The sequence below is a fragment of the Marmota marmota genome, unplaced genomic scaffold, assembly GCF_001458135.2.
Source record: "Marmota marmota marmota unplaced genomic scaffold, marMar, whole genome shotgun sequence".
Taxonomy (NCBI): domain Eukaryota; kingdom Metazoa; phylum Chordata; class Mammalia; order Rodentia; family Sciuridae; genus Marmota; species Marmota marmota.
This window is the reverse complement of record NW_025999842.1, coordinates 26,886,956-26,908,497: the sequence shown is the minus strand read 5'-3', so window position 1 is coordinate 26,908,497 and position 21,542 is coordinate 26,886,956. Positions and strand designations below refer to the sequence as shown.

The 21,542-nt window shown below is 38.3% G+C and overlaps 1 protein-coding gene across 4 annotated transcripts in view; it reads left to right on the top strand.

Moving 5' to 3' along the window:
* Nucleotides 1–484: 484 nt before the first annotated feature.
* Nucleotides 485–21,542, top strand: part of Pdss2 (decaprenyl diphosphate synthase subunit 2) — a 274,672-nt gene continuing 253,614 nt past the window's right edge. The window contains exon 1 of one of the 4 annotated variants that reach the window (XM_048783835.1): nt 485–1,583. In XM_048783835.1, coding sequence (XP_048639792.1) covers nt 1,288–1,583 — 296 coding nt within the window. In that variant the 5' untranslated portion in view covers nt 485–1,287. The remainder of the gene's footprint in view (nt 1,584–21,542) is intronic. The other 3 variants (XM_048783729.1, XM_048783661.1, XM_048783786.1) reach the window with 3 other exon arrangements.

Here is a 21,542-nt window from a genome sequence, read left to right as displayed (position 1 = left end):
AACAATGATGAGGAAAAAATGGATTGCAGTCTTTTACATAAGAGTAAGGTTAAGAGTATGCATTAAAAAAGAAATAGACTGTCTGGGTCCATATTCTGCCTAGCATGTTTGTTCGAAACTTAACACAATTCAGCTGTGCCTGAGTTTCCTCTTATAAAACACGAAGAATACTAAGATCTACTTAACGAGGCTGTTTTGTGCTCATACGTGAAAAGCACTCGGTCCAGCGATACGGTTTTGAACCCTGGATGGAGAGTGGAGTTCCAAGGCTAGGAATGAAGAGGAAAACGACAGAGGTGAAAGCTGGGAGGAGGCAGCGTTTCATTCCAACCTCTCTGCGCCGTGGGAAGGTGGCACAGCTGATTCTGCCCGGACTGCACATCAGCGGAAACGGACGCTGAGATGAGGCCGGTGACTCAACGACTCTCAGAGGACGTCCCTAAGGGAAAGGTACCCTTTTCGCTGCGCTACGCCACTTTCAGTCTGGTAGGGCGTAGAGGACACGTGGGCGGAGTCCTACAGCCGGACTCGGCCTTCCACAGGAGAGCCGTGGCAGCCTGAGGTACCGGCAGCCAGGCCGCCTTCACTCCGGTCCACTGCCCCTACCAAGGGCTGGCGGCGGACAGCAACCAACGGCTTCGGGAGGAGCCGGCGCCTGGGCCTGACACTCTTCCTTGCGGGCGAGACGGGGCAGGGGTAGACACTGGACAGACACCCGACTCTCAGGACAAACATACGTGCCCACTCGGTGCTGGGCGCCGGGACGCCCTGATGAATCCCGACTGGACCCAGATTCGAGGCGCCGGGGGACCCCTCCTTGCACACACACAATCTCTGCCACGGTATCTTCCTAAACCAAGGAGAGGAGAGGTTTTCATTCCCCCCGTGGCCTCCCTAGGGCTCGCTTCCAAAACTCCGCCTATGGGGGCGTTCCTGGCTGCGCCGTAAAGTAGGGGACATTCTTTGCTCCTCAAGAGCCCGCCTCCATCTTTACGGCAGGCCGCATTCCACGCCTCCAATATGGCGCCCCCCACATAGACTTTGGTTGTGGTTTCTGCTCCCGGTACCCGGGGTCAGTTTTGAGCCGGAGCTGTTGTCTATCCTACTCGAGCTGTAGAAAGCAGCAGAGGTCGTTTCTGGTCACGGCTCTAAGGAAGCCACTCTCCTTTGAGAGACGGGAGCCACCGATTTTTTTTTAGTTCCTGGAAGTTCCTCCTCAGCCCCTGCTAGGTTTCCCCCGCCACCTCCGGACACCCCCCAGGTCCCTAACTCTTCCAGACTCTAACCATGAACCTTCAACGTCTGTTGTTGCGCTTTCCGGGTTATCTGGGGGCCTTGGCCCCCCCACGTCGCCTGTGGCGGTTCCCATCCCTCGACACTATCTCCCCGTTGGGACCCTGGCGTGGTCAGTCCTCCAGGTCCCCAGCCCACTGGAACCAGGTGGTGTCAGAGGCTGAGAAGATCGTGGGCTATCCCACATCCTTCATGAGCCTCCGCTGCCTGCTGAGCGACGAGCTCAGCAACATCGCAATGCAGGTGCGGAAGCTGGTGGGAACTCAGCACCCTCTGCTTACCACTGCCAGGTGAGGACCCCCAGTCCCGCTGACCCCGCGCGCACCCATTCAAGTTCTGTTTCTTGGCCAAACACCCTTCCTAACTCGCTGAGGCTGCTTCCTGCCAGTCTTTATCTTTTCTTTCTTTCGGCTCTTCTAGACATTACTTATTTTTTTTTTTAAATAAACTGTTGTCTTTCTTCTTGTCCACCTTGACATTCTTTCTCCACTAACCCAGCTGAGTAGATGAATGGTTTTCTTATGAGAAACTCTTGTTATGTTCTTTGCGATTTTGCTGTTTTAATTGTTGATGGAGAAGATGCTACAGTGATTTGTGGAGAAATTGAGCATGCGTGTAATTTATTGAGTCACTTTCTAGAAATGGCCTTTTAAAAGTGGGATAGATTAGTTTTCAGTTCTGCACTCTTCATTGGGTCACTCCCAGAAAGAGTAGGGAGGGACAGAGAGAGACTGGAAATAGACACTTCTTTTCATCGAATGTCCAGGCTTGAAGTAAGTATTTATTCAGTCTGTAGTCATATACTTCTTGGGGTTTTTATCACTCATGCTGGACTGTTTCTGTGAAAACTGACACAAGTTTGTTTTTTTTTTTTTTTAAGCATGTTTTTTTCCCCCCCACTTAAAAACAGCCTGTACCGTGTGTGTGTGTGTGTGTGTGTGTGTGTGTGTGTGTGTGCGCGCGCGCGCGCGCGCGCGCGCGCGAGGTACTGGTGATAATGCACAAGTACTGTATTGCTGAGCTACATCCCCAGCCCAACAACCCACGTCTTTTGATTTGTAATTAATTTTAAACGAAGGGGGAAGTTGCAAGAATGAAAATAGTACAAAGAACACACTTGTATGACCATTTATTAGATTCACCTACCACACACACTACTCATTGTGGATGTTATTTTTTTATTTATATATATATTTATATATTTTTTTTTTTCCTGAATCATTTGAAGTTAGATTGCATATATCATGGTCCTTTACTCCTAAAAACTCAAGTGTCTATTTCCTAAGCTTAGAGATAATTCTTTTATGTAGTTGTGAATTTGGGTACATTTAATATTTTTTAAATATTTATTTTTGTTGTAGATATCTTTATTTTATTTATTGATTTTTATGGGGTGCTGAGGATTCAACTCAGTGCCTCACATGTGCTAGGTGAGCTCTCTGTCACTGAGCCACAACTTCAGCCCGGGTACACTTAATATTGATAAAATACTTTTATTTAATCTACTGTTTATATTCCAGTTTTTAAAATTGACCTAATAATGTCTTTTTAACATTCTTTATGCTCCAATACAGGATCCAGATTAAGGTCAAGTATTGCATTTAGTTGTGATGTCCCTTCAGTGTCCTTCAATCAGGATTATTTCCATACCTCTTCTTGGCTTTCCTGACCGAAACAATGGTTCTCAATTTAGCCTCAAAGGGGGCATTTGACAATCTATGACAGAACTTTTGGTTATCACAAATGGGGGCAAGTAGAGGCTGGGGGTGCCACCCTAGAATGCTAGCATAGCCCCTCCTTTAGTTTAATCAATGGTAATGTCTACTGCAACTGTAGTATAATTCTACAAGCAGGATATTGACATTGATACAATCAAGATACATACTAATATAATTAAGATACACTTTCATCACTATAAGTCTCTCTCCTGTTGCTTTTTTTAGCTACACCCACTTCCCTTGTCCACTCCCTTGCTTAATATTTTATGAGAAACACCTGTCACTTTCTTTTTTTTTTTTAATATATTTTTTTGAATTTTTAAATATTTATTTATTTTTTTTAGTTTTCCGCGAACACAACATCTTTGTATGTGGTGCTGAGAATCGAACCCGGGCCGCACGCATGCCAGGCAAGCGCGCTACCGATTGAGCCACATCCCCAGCCCGACCTGTCACTTTCTTACTATAAAAGTTGCCAAATAGCATAAAAAAGTGATTGTATTTCTTTTCTTTTGGTACTGAGCCACTTCCCTGGCCTTTTTTATTTTTTGAGACAGGGTCTTGCTAAGGTTTCTTAGGGCCTCACTAAGTTGTTGATGCTGGCTTTGAACTTGTGATCCTCCTGCCTCAGCCACCTGAGTCACTGGGATTACTGGTTATGCCGCTGCGCCTGGCTTCAAGTGATTGTATTTCTTAACATTGTTCCTAATTATCAGGAATGTCACCTTATGATTGCACTAAAACTTATCTGGTAGCTGGAATGTTACTTCTCCAGAGATTGTAGGTGATAAACACTCAGAACACACACACACACACACACACACACAGATGTATATATGTATATGGTTTAAAGCTTAATAATGAAACTAACAAGTCTACTATCCAACTTAATAAGTATAACTTTGCCAATTTTGTTGACGATACATGTGTATTTTCCAGTCTCTCTCTGATCTCTATCTACTACTTTTTTTCTTAGAGTTACATAGGTATTTCTCTAAACAATAGCATGTTTAATTTTGCCCATATTCTTTGAAATTTTCAAATATGATAGTTAATTACTTATGGTTTTCTATAACTTTTAAAATTCATTACTGTTTCTGAGACTCATTCATGTTGTATATTTAACTGTATTTCATTTATTTTTCACTAGTGTGTGAAATTCCATTGGGTGAATATACCACAGTCTTCTTTTAATCAGCATTGGGATGTTTGCATTTTTTTGGTGTTATGAAAAAGGCTGCTATGAATATGTTTGTATGTCTTGGTGTACATGTCTTGAGGGTATAGATAGGAGTATAATTATGGTGTGCACATGTTCATCTTTAGAAGATAATATCAAATTGTTTTCTAAAGTGGTTATACCAGTTTACACTGTCACAAGCAGTGTCTGAGTTCATGTTATTCCATGTTCTTATGACACTAGAATCATTGAGGTTTCTTAATTTTTACTAATGGAGAAGAGAGTCTCTCTCTCTCTCTCTCTCTCTCTCTCTCTCTGTCTCTGTGTGTGTGTGTGTGTGGTGGGCATGGTTGTGTCCACGATGGGGTTTGTAGTAGTATAGTAAGTACATTGTGAGTATTGTATTCCCTTTAATAAAGCATTGAAGTGAAAAGGGCAGAGCTGAAAAGAAGTTTATTTAATGTGTATTTTTGGAGAATTGCAGTTCATTTACTTAGTTGCCACAGGATCAGATGAAGACTTGACAAAGATCTCTTCTGAGAACATTAGAGACACACCAGATGAAAGGTGTGTCTAATGGCTTTGCAGCTTCCCTGATTATAACTTTCCCTGTCTAGTAGTCTCACAGTATAGGGAAAGAATCAAAGAGGAACTAAATTTTAGCAAAGTTGTTAAGGTAGCATATGTGAATTGTTATTTTGCAAGAGAAGAAGGAACTCATTTGCATGTAATGTTACTATAGTTATTATGAGTGTATGTTGCAAATTATTAACAGTCTAAACTCATAGGCAGTCAATGGAAAAATAATCTTTCGGGGAGAGGACATATCTCTTTCTCTTTATACATGCGCACAGCGGGCGCACACACACACATACACACCGTACATCTGTTTTAGCAAAGGAGGAAGGACTTGATGCATGGGTTAGGCAGGTTATGGCTATTGTAAATTAGAGCTAAAATATAAACATTATCTTATTTTACATACTGTACACCATACTTTGTTGAAGTCTTGTCAGCAAAGCATTGATAATTAAGAGGAAAATACTCTCAGTAAGGTAGCCAAAAGGGCACAAACACCTCCTGTAGTTGGTGTAGTTAGGACCATAGGGAATTGGACTGCTCAATTCTTTACAATTTTAATGACCCATTTTATACTCTGATTTCCTAATATTTTCTTAAATCAATATTCTAATCTTTTGTGCCATTTACTTTAAATTTTTTAATTTTTATTTTTAGTTGTAGATGAACATAATACCTTTATTTATTTATTTATTTATTTTATGTGATGCTGAGTATTGAACCCAGTGTCTCACATGAGCTAGGCAAACACTCTACTGCTGAACCCCAATTGCAGCCTGCACCATTTACTTGTTGAGTATATCTGAACTGTATGTTTAGGATGAAACATATCTAATAGTCCTAACATTTAAATGAGTTGTAATAGTGTTGGCAAACAGCAGGAGATGAAAAGGCAATCACCATTCACTATTTTTTTTTTCTTTACCTAAGCCACCCCATCAAGAAAAGTGTTACGGTTTAGATATGGTGTCCCCTAAAAGCCCATATGTGAGACAGTAAGATTGGGTTATATCCTTAACCTAATCAGTGAATTAATCCCTCATGGGATTAACTGAGTGGAGACAGGTGGGATGTGTTTGGAGGAAGTGGTTCATTGGAGATGGGGATATGGGGTATATATTTATATTTGGAGAGTGGAGTCTCTATCTCTGCTTTGTGATCATTATGTGAACTGCTTCCCTCTGCCACACTCTTCCACCATAATGTCCTGCTTCACCTTGAGCCCTGAGGAATGGTGCTTGCTGTCTCTGGACCTCTGAAACTGTGAAACCCAAAATAAACTTTCCCCCCTCTATAATTGTGCTGGTCGGGTCTTTTAGTCATAGTGGTGAAATAGCCGACTAAAACAAGAAGGGGAAAGAGAACCTAGAAGTACATACTCTTTAACAATTTAATTCTGAAGTGAGTAAATTTAAAAATCTTGATGTTGTTGAGCTAATAATCCTAGTACTGGGAACAGTGGAGCAAGAAGCTCTTATTTTTTACACTTCTAGATTTTCTAGGATCTCTCTGTTGTAACCTCCATTTAGATAAATAATTTTCAATAAATTGATTCAGTGTTTATTGTAACTTATGAACATAAAACAATCTGAAACAGGGACCCTGTCCCTTAATGAATTGACATTCTATTGAACACTAAATATGTTTACTAATATCTAACAGAATGATAAAACGACTTGTGGCTAATGAGCTATTACAGTTAGATATGACCTAGAATAGTAAAGAACCTTTCATGGAGAAATTGGGACTTCATTCAAGGATAGATGGATACAAATTACATGAGTAGTATTTTAGGGTGTTGGTAGTATATTATATATTTTTATCCTTCATGGTTTTATCTATTTTTCTCAGACTATCATACTGCTATTAATATGCGGAACACTTTAAAAGAATACGCAGTAAAGTAAAATAAATCAACTAGAGTAGCCAAAACAATGTTGAGGTGGGGATGAAGCGGGAGAAACTATTCTGTCTACTGCTCCATCTTATTATACCTATATTTATTAAAAAACAGTGTGGTATTGGCAGAGGCACAGACAAATCAACAGATCAGAACAGAAAATCCAGAAATAGATCAACATGAATATGCCCAACTGATTCTTAAAAAGTATAAAAGCAATTCAGTGGAGGGAGGATACTCTTTTCAACAAATGATATTGAAATATTTGGACATCATAGGAAAAAAAGAAAAAATACCCTCAACCTAAATCTTACCCTGTGTATTTTCAAAAGTCATTATAGAGGGCTGGGGTTGTAGCTCAGTGATAGAGCGCTTGCCTAGCACATGAGAGGGACTGAGTTTGATCCTCAGCACCATGTAAAACATAAATAAATAAAGTAAAGGTATTGTGTCCATCTACCACTAAAAAATATTTTTTAAAAAAGTATAGGGCTGGGGTAGTAGAATGCTTGCCTAGCACATGTGAAGCACTGTGTTCAATCCTCAGCACCACATATAAATAAATAAATAAAGATATTGTGTCCATCTATAACTAAAAGTCAATATAAATTGATCGTTGTGAAATCAATGTAAAATAGATTTGAAACATAAAACTATAGAACTTTTAGAAGAAAACATAGGTGAAAATCTTTAGAACTTAAACAGTGCCAATCCCCTTAGATTGGCACCAAAAAAATTAATAAAAGGAAAAAGTACTGACAATATGAAGTCCTGGTGAAGATGTAGAGAAACTAGATTTCTCATGTATTGTTTTATAGGTAAAATTATATAGCCATTCTGGAAAAACAGCTTAGCAATGTCTCATAAAATTAAACATACATTTAACATACATCCCATACTCCTAAGCAGAAATAAAACTTATGTCTATATCAAAACCTATACCAGAATGTTTATTGCATCTTATTTGTAATCTCAAATTGACCAACCCACATGTCATACAGTGGTGAATGGTGAGCTGTGGTACATAGATAATAATAAAATAGTACTGGATAAGAAAAAGAAATGAGATATTGATACATGCAGCAACTTGGATGAATCTCAAAGGAATTATGCTAAGTAAAAAAAGTCAATCTCCTTCCTCAAAAAATTAAAAGTAGAATAACTATATGATCCAGCAATTCCACTACTACACACACACACACACACACACACACACACACAAGACAGCAGGGTCTCAAAAGAGATATTTGTATGTCTACATTCATAACAGCAGTATTCATAATAGTCAAAAGATAGAAGCAACCCAAGTGCCAATTAATGGATAACCAGATTAACAAAATGGTATGTACATATAATGGAATATTATTCAGCTTTATAAAGAAAAGAATTCTGGCACATGTTATAACATGGATGAACCTCAAAGACATATTCTAAGTGAAAATTATCCACTCAAAAAAAAAATACTCTATGATTTTACTTATATGAGTAGCCAGGATAGTCAAATTCAGAGAAACAATAGTGTAGAAACAGAAAGTTGCCAGGGATTGGAGGGAGGGGAAAATGGGGAGTTGTTGTTTGATGGGTGTAAAGCTTCAGTTTTGCAAGATAAAAAAGTTCTGGAGATTGATTGCACAACAGTGTGAATTAACACTACTATATACATTTAAAAATGGTTAAGATGGTAAATTTCATGTGTGTGTATTTTATCACAATTTTTAAAAAAGTCAGCTTAAAGCGTTTATAATAGTATATGATTTCATTTGTGCAATATGTCATTTTCAAAATGCCAAAACTATAGAGATGGATAAAATATTAGTGGTTTCTGGAGTCAAATAATGTTGGGAATAGGGATGAGCATAAATATAAAGAGGTATATTGTGGTGATGGAGCAGTTTGGAATCTTTTGATGGTGGTTACATGAATCTAGACAAGGGATGAAGTTGCATAGAACTATATGCACTTACAACAAGTGAATGCAGATGGAAAAAATGCTGAAAATGGAATAAGATCTATAGCTAACACTAAGGTAATTGTCAATTTTTTGTTCTTGGTATTGCTAACCAACTATAGAAGATAACACTATTGGGTGAAGCTGGGCGAAGGGTACATAGAACTCAGTATATAATATTTTTGCAATTTTCTGTTTATAATTATTTCATTACTTTGAAAAGCATATATATATATATATAAAAATCACTTCAAGTCAATAGAAATGTGGGGGTTGGGGGAGAAAGTAGGCCTGGGGAACTGGAGATTTGTGTGTTCTAGTTTCATCTTTGTAGGCATGTAACTGTGTAACCCCAGCAAGTCATTTGATCTCTCTGGGCTTTAGTTTCCTGAGAAATGAGGTAAGGATTGATGAAGTGATTTCCAGTGATATTGCCATTTCCACACTTGTCTAGAAATTAGTGTTGTGCTTTGAGAAAACCTTTCTTAGTTCTGAGAGTGAACAGATTGAATGCAGATTAAATGAGTAAAAGAAATCTATAGTCCTTTTTCCACAATTTAAAAATCCTGAAAGCTCAGAAAACAGAATGTTTTTGCAGACTCAAATTCAACCTGAACTGCTGTTAGATTGTTATCCCACTGAAAGTCAATATTTATGTATTTAATTACAGAAGTATTAATGCCTTTGATTACAGGGTGCTGCCCCAGTTCCTGCTGGAGTGTTGGGCTAAAAGGACCTTCCTAAAATCAGAAAAAAAATTGAATTCTGAAAAGACACTTGGTTCAGAGGCTTTGTTGAGTAATTGTGGACCTGTCCAAATTGGACAGTGATGTTGTAGGATGGTCGGGCTATGTGATTTAGCTTGGTAGTGTGGGGGAAGCTAAAGGTAGCCACAGTGCATCATTTTAGTTTTCTGCCTGTACAAATTGTGCCATGTTGTTTCATTTCTTCCTTCCTAATTAAATCTAATTATCCACTTAGGCATTTTATATGTTATATATACGTAAGTGTGTGTGTGTGTGTGTGTGTGTGTGTGTGTGAGATATGTGTATATACACACATATACTTCAATCACTTACATTTCTGTATAGATCATTAAAATTAGTTTTAGCTTTTGTAAATCACTTCATATACCATCTAATGTCAAGAACTTAAATGCTTTTGATATCATATGGAGAGTATTTAATTGTTTAAAAGATGATGAGTAATATTTTTCCACTATAGAGTTGGTTAAATTTTTGTGGTTGCTTATATATAGCTATTTCCATGAATAATGTGGCTTTATTTATTTTCATTGATTACTCTTGACAGATTTGGCTTTTAGGATTAAATTTTTGTTTAAATAATTTACCTTTTTGCTTTTGCCTTTAAAACTCTGCTCTCTACTTCAGCTTTAGATAGATGTGATTAATTTAGTATGCAGTTATAGGAGGCAAATTATGACAGTTAGCCTCTTTTCGTAGGGGGCATTGATTTCTTGGTAGAGACTTCTTGTTCCTGAGTTCACTATAGTTACTTGGCTACCTTAGAAACCTCATTGGTCATTTCTACGTCTTAAAATTCTTCAGAGTTCTTTGAATTTATTAATAGAAATTTAATTTTAGTCTTTTCTGTTTATGAAAGACCCTTTCAGATTCAGTTCTGTAATTACTGACTGAAACCTCCATTATTTACAAAGAACTTTTTCTTTGATGACTAGGAGAAAATTATAAATTTCAATTCATTCCACAAATATTTGAGGTGCTCTGGGCATGGAATGTACAAACAGAATAAGACACAGTTGTTGCCATCAAGGAATTCATGAGAGACAGTATAGTGAGCATAACTGTGGATTCGACTGTTTGGGTTCACATCCTGGCCCTATTGCTACCAAGCTATGTGAGCTCAGGCAGTTTACTTAACCTCTCTGTACCTTAGGTTCTTCTTCTATAAAATAAGGACAACATAAATTTAAAAAAAATAAGGACAACATTCATACCTATATCATAGAGCTTAATGAAGATTAAATATGAGTTACTATAAAGTGCTTAGAAAAACAGTATTGAAATGCACATAGTAAATTTCCACATGATAGCAATTATTATTACTAGAAATTTGTTTTAGTTGGGGACACATGCATAGAATCAGAGTACTTTGATAGCAGTGCTGTAGTGTGTATGAACAATGTGCTGTATAGTCTGGGAGAAAAAGGTCTATCTGGTGAAATTGAAGACTTCTAAAGATGAGGTGGCATGAGTTGAGTCCTGTTGAATGAGAAGGTGTTGACTGAGTCTGGAAAAGAAATTAAGACACAAGAATTGCTTGGCAAAGTCTAGGGAAATTTATATTTTGGTTTAGGGTGAGATAGGATGAGACAAATAATAGGTTGGAATGTCCGCTTCTGTCATGATCGAGTGACTGATGCTAGACTTGCCACTCCACTCTAAGTAAACAGAAAACTGAACGAAATAGATAAAACAGCTATAATTCATTTTTATTGTTGAAGGGTATTCTATTACATGAACATAGAGCATTTTAATGAACAACTTAAATGAACATAAAGATTATTTCTAGTTTTTAGATACTGTAAATAAAGCTTCTATGAATGAAATGAAGTTGACTTAAAAGGTGAAAGAAAGGAAATGCTAGGACCAGATTTTTAGGCACTTTGTACATCACGTTAAGAAAATCTAATCTTGTCTTTAGGTCAGTAGAGACTGTAAAGGTTAAGCAGTAGAGAGACCTGAGCAGATGTGCTCTTTTGAAAGCTTACTTGGGCAGCTATGGAGATTGTGAATTGCAGAAAAGAAAAGCTGGGCAGGAAGACCTGACAGAAGACTGCTATGGTTTATTCATTTCTTCTTTCAGCAGCTAGTTAAGTTTGTCTCCTAATGACCAGGCACTGTGCTTATTATTAGGGGATGCAAAGATCACCAGATACTGAGCCATATCCCCCTCCTCCTCGACAGGATATATAGTCAATTAAGGGAAACAGATGTGTAAAACAATAAGTGCAATAAAATGTTTCATATGTGTTAGGATAAAAGTGTTTACAAGTGAAATGAGGACACAGAGAGTGGTTCATTGGGTAGGGACTAATGAATTAAGGAGAATAAATGAAATCACTTGACTATTAAAAATTGCTATGTTCTTAGGGATATGCACTTAGGCAGCAGTGGTGAAGACAAAAGTAGAAGGAATGAATTTAATGTTCTTTCATGAAGTGAGGTTGACAGAACTTGGTAACTGGGAATGCAAGAACAGATCTGAGGTAAAATATTGAGTATATTGAGATACCAGGGGAAGTATGTTTAGGTGCAGATATTGAGGGAAATTTTGTAGCTTTGTTGAACTTTAAGTGTTTGTGGCATGTTGAGATGTCCAAAATGCCTAAGGGAGATGGGCACTGGAGCTGGAATTGGAAATACCCAGACCAGGAAAGACTAAAAGCCACAGGGGTTTAGGGGTATGGGAGAGGGTATAGAATTATATCTGTATTGTTTTGTTGCAAGCAAATAAATTGATTTTTGATTATTTAAGCAAGGAAGAGCTTTTCAGGCCTTAGGAAGAATGGAAATGGGAAGCTCTAGGGAAGTCAAAGTAGGATTTTATAGACAACCTGTCTACATGATGGTTGCATTGTCAGGAAGTTTTAACTCTACCTACCTTTCATCTTTGGATGGCTCCTAAAGTTTTTAAGTCCCGCAGTCCTGTGAGAAAGGATCTATTTGTCCTTCTTGCATCTTTTTAAAAAAAAATTTTTTTTAGTTGTGGATGGACACAATACCTTTATTTTATTTTTTATGTGGTGCTGGGGATCAAACCCAGTGCCTCACATATGGAAGGCAAGGGCTTTACCACCTAGCCACAACTCCAGTCCCTTTCTTGCATGTTAAACTGAATCCAGATCTGTTCCCTGAAGAGGTGAAAAGTGTGCTATGATTGCCTCTAGGGGGCAGTCATGGGCACACCTTTAGTCCGTTGTGGGGTAAACTATATTTCAGTCCTGCCCAGACCTCACAGAATAAGGGAAAGGAATTTCCATCTAGGAAAAGTGAGAGACCAAGGGAAACAGATTCTGGGCAGGGCACCCCTTGCTTGAATTTACTTCACTCCCTCTTCCCCATTCCACCAACTTTTTATCGTGTAGCCAATTTAAAAGATGCCCTTACTTAAAATGATGTAATTAGGTCTAGGACCTCTGAGTGATGTCTAATCTTCTAATTTTACTGTGACCCAATTCTTACATGCATAATTCGTGGGCTAAACAACGGTTTTCTCTGAAACACAACATATTATTGGCCCATGATGGCAAAGACTGCTGGTTGCCCTTTTCAACTTTTGTCTTCTTTTTCCACCTTCTTAAGAGAACCCTGAATTTATTTAGCGTGGCAGTGCTTCCAGCTAAGAGATTATATTTCCTGGCCTCACTTACTGCTGGGTGTGGCTATGTGATTAATTTCTGCTCTCCTCCCCACCCCATGTTGGTGGAATATGGAATTTCTAGGAAGTCTTCTCAAAGGAGGGGTCTATTATTTTCTGCCACCTCTTTAATCTACTGCTTTGAATGTTGATGTAGTGGCAAGAGTTCTAGAAGCCGTTTTTGAATGTCACATTTTATGGATGATAGACTGGACAGTAGGAAGGTATATATCTTTGTAGTTAACACACAGGTCAGTATGACCCACTTTCTTTCACACTGCTTAAATTGTTTTTTGAATTTTTTGTCACTAGTAGTAATACTGGATCCTAGCTACTATACACATTAAATAAAATAATTTGGTTATTGTTGCAAGTGGCCATGACCTAAGCTGCCTGGGATTCTTTGCTTGATGGGTTGAGTCATAACTTCATCCTGAACGGTTAAGCTATTTCTGGCTCAATCCATTAGTCTTTCATTATATTCTAACATGAAAGCACCCCAGAGTGCTTCCTGCTTTCCATCTGTACTCATTCTGGTTTCCACTGTATACAATATACATATACCCTGATGGTAGTTTATATATCATTCTATTTCAGCCTTTTGTTTTGCATTTTCTGGCATGATGAGCCAGGTAGCAGTTTCAGAGATACCATTGTTGTGTCTCCTGGTAGAAGTTATTCTTTCCTTGAGCAAGAAACCTTTAGTAACTTCCAGTCTTAGGGATAGGAAACAAATTTGGGAGATTATTAGCTGTAGTTGTGAGAAGTGCCATGTCTAGTACCCAACTGGAAAAGTGCTGGTTAAGCTCATAAACTGCATTCTGCAGGCTTCCAATGTGGTGACTCCAAGCTGGACCCTTGTCCACTTGTAATCAGTTGTTTCACTGTTGTGTGAGCCTGATGCTTGTGGAGGATGGGGAGAGTACATGGTTAAGAATAGAGCAGGGGCTGGGGATGTGGCTCAAGAGGTAGCGTGCTCGCCTGGCATGTGCCCGGTGCTGGGTTCAATCCTCGGCACCACATACAAATAAAGATGTCTCCTCCGAAAACTAAAAAATAAATAAAAATAAATAAATATTAAAATTCTCTCTCTCTCTCTTTAAAAAAAAAGAATAGACAGCTCTTGGGAACATCATGCTCAGTGAAATATGGCAGTTCATATGTTTTTTTCATATATGGAAACTAGAGAGGAAAAAGGGGTGGCTCTCGTGAAAATAGAAGGGAGATCAGTAGAGGAAAGGGATGGAGGAGAGGAGAGAAAGGGGAAATATTGAGGTATAAAATTGACCAAATTATGTGCAGGTATGAATCTATCACAGTCAAGCCCACTATTAGGTATAATTATAATGCACAAATTAAAAAACAGAAGCCTTGCTTTTGTTAGGAAGTGGTTTTATTCATTTGAAGCACTGTTGAGTGGGATATTATGTGAACCCACAAGTCCACAGATTGTTGTGTTGGTAGTAGCATGATGGGAATCACATTCAGATCCAGAAATGTTTCTTCTGAAGACAAATTGGTTATCTTTCTAAGATGGAAAGGATCACTGGAGTCCATCCCTTATGAGGACCTCAAACCGTTCATTTGGAGGAGTGTACATTATAGGGACACTTAGCAGTGATACCACGAGTTCAGTCTTGGTGGGAGGAAACCCTTGTTGTTGAGCATATGTTTAGCCACCATCCCTGTCACCAGTACCTGTCACTTAGCCAAGGATGTTGTTGACCAGGCAAGGAAACTGGCTTACCACGTCTACAGGAGCCACCCTGTGCACCTGCTTGTTAAGAGTCTTTTCTCGGGCTGGGGATGTGGCTCAAGCGGTAGCGTGCTCGCCTGGCATGCGCACGGCCTGGGTTCGATCCTCAGCACCACATACAAATAAAGATGTTGTGTCCGCCGAAAACTAAAAAATAAATATTAAAAAAAAAAAAAAAAAAAAAAAAAAAAAAAGAGTCTTTTCTCAGTGGGGGTACTTTTGTAGTCATGAGGAACACAGATGGTTTCAGGTCCTCTCCCATTTCCAGAAATTTATCTAAATTTCCCTGCCCCAAATGACCCTCTCACTAATCATCCAAACATGCTCCCTCTCAATCCTGATCATTCATTCAGGCGGTCTGTTAGGCATGCCAGAAATTGCCATGTAATTCCTGACTTCAGGCCACCTTTTCCCATTCAAAGTGAGCAACGATATGTGTAGCAATATGTCCTCCACGTAGAAAGGATTTCTCCTTTTCGTTAATTCTCAGGATCACCCCTGACTGGGGTTGTTGTGTAGCAATAGTGGTTTTAATAGGTTACCTCACAGCTGGTTCTAACATAGTATGCAGGTCTTCCTGAAACCAGGGAGGCATTTCCCACTTTTCAAGCTTTCTGGTCATACCGTCCTCATGAAGCCATAAAAACAGATTGAGGGCAAGGTGGCACAAATCACCTAGCAGGAGAACACTCCTAGAGACTGTCAGTGATTTGATATACAACTTAATTGTACCTGAATTTGGGTCTGTTAGAATTTAGAACTAAATGCATCCAATAACAACTAATGGTGGAAAGCTAGACTGCATGATCACTTAATGTTCTATTCAGTATCAAGTCAGCAGCAGTTTCTCAAAAGGAAACAGTTACTTCAGTTGCTTACTGAAATGGCCATGGACTTCTTACAGGTGCTGTATTCTTTGGGGCTTTTCACAGGCTCAGTCCATCATTATTTTAGGTTCAAACATCTTTTAAATTGCCTGTACAGTAAGAAAATGGGGAGAGGAGGGTAGTATGTACATTTGCTGTTCAAGCAAGAAGGGCCCTGCTCAGAATTTGTTATTCCTTTGTTTTGTAACAACATTTCACCTTTTCTTTAGAAAATTTCTCCTAGAAATGCAGTGATTTTGATACAGAATGAGAATTTGATCAGCCTGTACTTTATGTTTCTTATTATAAGTCCTTCCTCTTGAACCAGGAAGCTTCTGTGGAGATTCTGGCAATATCAGGGAATATATGAAAACTGGCACATGTGTGTGTGGGCTCTCATGATGACTACTGTGAGAAGAAGTTGAATATAACTCCACCTATATACCAGTGGCATTCTTAGTTTCTAAGAACTAATGTTAGCGTAAAGCCAATATGTAATAATCACCAAGAAGATTAGGTGTTCCCTTTTGCCTCCTCATGATTACCTGATTGAATGGCCAGAAATCCACTTGGGAAAAAGACATTCTAAAAGTGATTTGGCCTCCCCTTCATGCAAGGTACTTCATTCAGGGGTCTTGGATTTGGGTGAGAGTTCCTGAATCTCAGATTGGGTCATTAGACTTGGAGTAGTTTGTTTTGGTTCTTTAATCTTTTAGTAGGTTGTTTAGCAGGTTGCCTGTTGATTTGAATTCTTGAGTCCAATTAATCAAATATAGACAGGGATTTCTGCCTTTCCTAACAAAGCCTAAGATACCTAACATATTTATATTGCTGCCTGTTAGGATCACCTTGCCCCTTTGAGGAGTTAGTGGCCACAGCTTGGATTCAGTCTTCCTCTGGGTTCTTCTCTTTGCTTTCTGGGTTGAGGGGTTCCATTCAGTAACCATTGCTCCTGCTGAAGTGATTAATAATGATTGTGATGTGCCCCTCACCGATCTATTTCTTTGTCAAGAACAAAGAGAATCTTCTAGATCCAATCAGAAGATATAAGAGCAGTGTGTTGTATGAATAACAGTTTCTTAAATCTGAATAGAGGAAAGTGGTGAGAGAATGCACCCCCCATAGGCTTCCCATATTCCAAATGACCTACCCCCAACAAGGCAGTCAGTACCAGCGGCACACTGGAATAGTAATTTAGATTCAGTCAAGCATCATCATTTGTCATAGTAAATCAATACCAATTTGAGTAGGTTTTTGTTTTCCACTTATTTTAGTTGTATAAGAACTATAACCATATAGTTTTAAATCCTTATGTTTGTACATATTTAAATAACTTTTTAATAAAAAATAATTTAAGGCAATACTGATTACTTATTACTATTGTATTGACAAGAACTTTTCATCAAATTGTGTTATGTAATTGTCTTCTCTTTACTGTTCTTCAGGATTCACAATTTTCTTTTTCAAAAACAACTTAGAGGAGGCCCACTAGTTTAAAACAAAATATTCATTTGTGTTTGTGGTTTAAAGAGAAGTTTAATGGATGTTTTCCCAAATACAGCTACTCTAGAGTAGGTTTTAAAAATGGGTATCATATGTTAATACTTCAGAAAGTTGTTTATGATTTAATACTTATCAGAAGTTCTAGATAAAAGTGTATGGTTTTGTGCAGCTGGATTTGCTTTTCTTCCTATGACTCACCAAAGGCTCTTCATAGCCTTTCNTCTTATTGTCTAATTTTTTGAGTTCTTTGTATACTCTGGATATTAGGGCTCTATCTGAAGTGTGAGGAGTAAAGATTTGTTCCCAGGACGTAGGCTCCCTAGTTACCTCTCTTATTGTTTCTTTTGCTGAGAAAAAACTTTGTAGTTTGAGTAAGTCCCATTTGTTGATTCTAGTTATTAACTTTTGTGCTATGGGTGTCCTATTGAGGAATTTGGAGCCCGACCCCACAGTATGTAGATCGTAGCCAACTTTTTCTTCTATCAGACGGCGTGTCTCTGATTTGATATCAAGCTCCTTGAACCATTTTGAGTTAACTTTTGTGCATGGCGAGAGAAAGGGATTCAGTTTCATTTTGTTGCATATGGATTTCCAGTTTTCCCAGCACCATTTGTTGAAGATGCTATCCTTCCTCCATTGCATGCTTTTAGCCCCTTTATCAAATATAAGATAGTTGTAGTTTTGTGGATTGGTTTCTGTGTCCTCTATTCTGTACCATTGGTCCACCCGCCTGTTTTGGTACCAGTACCATGCTGTTTTTGTTACTATTGCTCTGTAGTATAGTTTGAAGTCTGGTATCGCTATACCGCCTGATTCACTCTTCCTGCTTAGCATTGTTTTTGCTATTCTGGGTCTTTTATTTTTCCATATGAATTTCATGATTGCTTTCTCTATTTCCACAAGAAATGCCGTTGGGATTTTGATTGGCATTGCATTAAACCTATAGAGAACTTTTGGTAATATCCAGGCTTTTCTTTTTATGTTGTGTTTTTAAAAGGAATGCCATTTAGTTTCACAGAACTGATACTACAGTATATACAAAGCTTTTGTCAAGGACGTGGGATATAGCTCAGTAGGTGGAGTGCTTGCCTCTCATGTATAAGGCCCTGAATTCAATCCCCAGCAGCACACACACACACACAATTAGCAAAGCTTTTAACAAAAGTATTTTGTGTAATTTGATTTTTAAAAATATTGTTTTTTCACATACTTTATATTCTGTAGTAATCATGATTTGATAAAAGTCATGGCTATATGACAACAGAGTATGCATGGTACAATTTTATGTGTACATAGAAAGGAGCTTCAGAAACAAATATCTTAAAGTGTTGGGAGTGGCCCCAACACTTTAATCTTACTTTGCAAATACTTAAAAATATACTTGGTCAACCTATGGGAAAAATGAGGTGGAAAACTTTTCCATCCTGGATGATTTTGCTATTTCATAGGATGAGTTAAAAAAAAATGCTTTTGATTTTGAATGTTAGAATACAGAGTTCTTGGTTAAATGATCAGGGTAATATCTCTTGTCCCAGAGAGGAAAATCCTGGGATCTTGATGGTTGAATTTCCTCCCAAATTATATTAGTTTTCTGATTATCTCTGTCCATTATCCAGTGAAAGATTTCTTTAAAATTCCTAGCAGATATTATCTTGCCACCTGTTTGTCCCTTCCACTTTCATTCAGTGCAGGGTTGGGAATGCAGACTGATTTTAATTTCAAGTTGAAATTCTAACCAATTTTAGTTTAACTTAATTATGGTGAAAGCATGGTATCTATAAAGAGCACTATCGTTTTGGGGGGCAGTACTGTATGATGTTGTAGATAAGAACATGGGCTTGCAAGCCTAGCACTACCTGAATTTTAATTCCAGTGCTGCCATTTCTTAGCTATGTGAATTGCAGAATTCCTTGAACCTTGTTTAATATTAATTTATTCTTATCTCACAGAGTTGTAATGAGGATTACACAAGAACACATATTGTAAAATGTTTAGTTGAATTGCTCAATAAATATAGCTGCAGTTAACAGCTGTTATTTGTGCCTAATAGTAATTTTTCTGTGATCTTAGGTTAATTATCTTCCTTCCCCTTTGCCTTAGTTTCCTTTATAAAGATAGTTTTAGGAACCTTTAGATAAAAGTGTTCTGAAAGGTATGCTGCACTATACAAACGTAAGTTAGAAGTGGAGTATTATGACTACTTTATTAAAATTAGTAGCAGTTAAAGTTTTGTGGTATAATGGAAAAATTATAGTTTTGAAAGCATATAGATCTGGTTTCAGACTTGGCTTCATTTATTTACTATTTACTATTTGGACAAGTTATCTACATAGAACTTCAGTTTTCTCATCCTCAAAAATGGGAATAATAAGACCTATTTTGTGGAATAATAATGTGAGTCTCATTGAATGAAAAGCTTAGGCAATAGGGCCCAACATAGTTTCCTTCCTCCTCCTTAATTGGAGAATAGGAAATGTTCTTGGCAAAACAATCAACCTTTTTGAAGCAAAATATAGATTAATTTTGTATTAGATTAATACAAAATATAGATTAATTTTACTTAAAGTAAAATAGGATTGATTAATGAGTTAAGAAGTTGAAGAAAATAGAGGTGCTAATTAGCTTATGGTCTTAAATTAGTTTTTAGAACTTTTGACTGGGTGAGGTGGCACATGCCTGTAATCCCAGCAACTTGGGAGGCTGAGACAGTAGGATCACAAATTCAAGGCCAGCCTCAGGAGTTTAGTGAGACCCTTTCTCAAAATTTTAAAAGGGCTGGGAATGTACTTAGGCTGCTGCCTGTTTAAGGAGCCACTGCTGCTACTGGAATCATATAGGCCCTTAGATGTAGTTAGGGGTTTAAGAGAGTGTTTAGAGATGGCAGTGCCCAGTCTAGCTTTGTGGATTAAAAAGCAAGGTGCCTGTCTCTTTATATGTCTATTAAATCTTGAAATTGCACTGAATGCCAGTTTTGTGAGATTTCTGGCAGACAGATAAATTCTTTTCTTTAATGTAGAGTCATATTACACTTTTCAGGAGTTTCCCATGTTCTGAAGGGCACAGTTTGGCTTGAGCATGGTTTCCATCCTCTATAGTTGCTTCTCCTCCTCTCCCTGCTTTCCATTCAAACTGGAGCCAATGGAAATAAGCACCTGCATTCATACCAGGTAAGGCCGGCTTCATCACTAGAACTCAGTGTTGGCTCTCTTGCTAAGCATGTCTGATTTCTCCAGATGAAAGTGCCATTCCCTCCAAATTTCTGTATCTTCTAAAAAGATCAGAGGCTATGACACCACTGAACTGGCATTTCCTCCCATCCTCCATCTGCAGGTGTCAGCTGGTGCTGCTGCCTCTAGACTGTTCTCTACATCACTATTGGAGCTGCTTCAGTCACAGCTGCTACTTCGTGGATTAGCTGGCCTACCTGGCCTCCCTATTTTGGATCTCTAATTTAAGTATAAGTGTTTCCAAGACTTTGAACTTTTTTTTTTAATTGTTTATTGTTGCTTGTTCAAAACATTACATAGTTCTTGATATATCATATTTCACACTTTGATTCAAGTGGGTTATGAACTCCCATTTTTACCCCATATACAGATTGCAGAATCATATCAGTTACACATCCATTGATTTACATATTGCCATACTAGTGTCTGTTGTATTCTGCTGCCTTTCCTATCCTCTACTATCCCCCCTCCCCTCCCCTCTTCTCTCTCTACCCCCTCTACTGTCATTCATTTCTCCCCCTTGTATTATTTTTCCCTTTGCCCTCACTTCCTCTTGTGTGTAATTTTGTATAACCCTGAGGGTCTCCTTCCATTTCCATGCAATTTCCCTTCTCTCTCCCTTTCCCTCCCACCTCTCATCCCTGTTTAATGTTAATCTTCTTCTCATGCTCTTCATCCCTACTCTGTTCTTAGTTACTCTCCTTATATCAAAGAAGACATTTGGCATTTGTTTTTTAGGGATTGGCTAGCTTCACTTAGCATAATCTGCTCTAATGCCATCCATTTCCCTGCAAATTCTATGATTTTGTCATTTTTTAATGCAGAGTAATACTCCATTGTATATAAATGCCACATTTTTTTTTATCCATTTGTCTATTGAAGGGCGTCTAGGTTGGTTCCACAGTCTTGCTATTGTGAATTGTGCTGCTATGAACATCGATGTAGCAGTGTCCCTGTAGCATGCTCTTTTTAGGTCTTTAGGGAATAGACCAAGAAGGGGAATAGCTGGGTCAAATGGTGGTTCCATTCCCAGCTTTCCAAGAAATCTCCGTACTGCTTTCCAAATTGGCTGCACCAATTTGCAGTCCCACCAGCAATGTACAAGTGTACCCTTTTCCTCACATCCTCGCCAGCACTTGTTGTTGTTTGACTTCATAATGGCTGCCAGTCT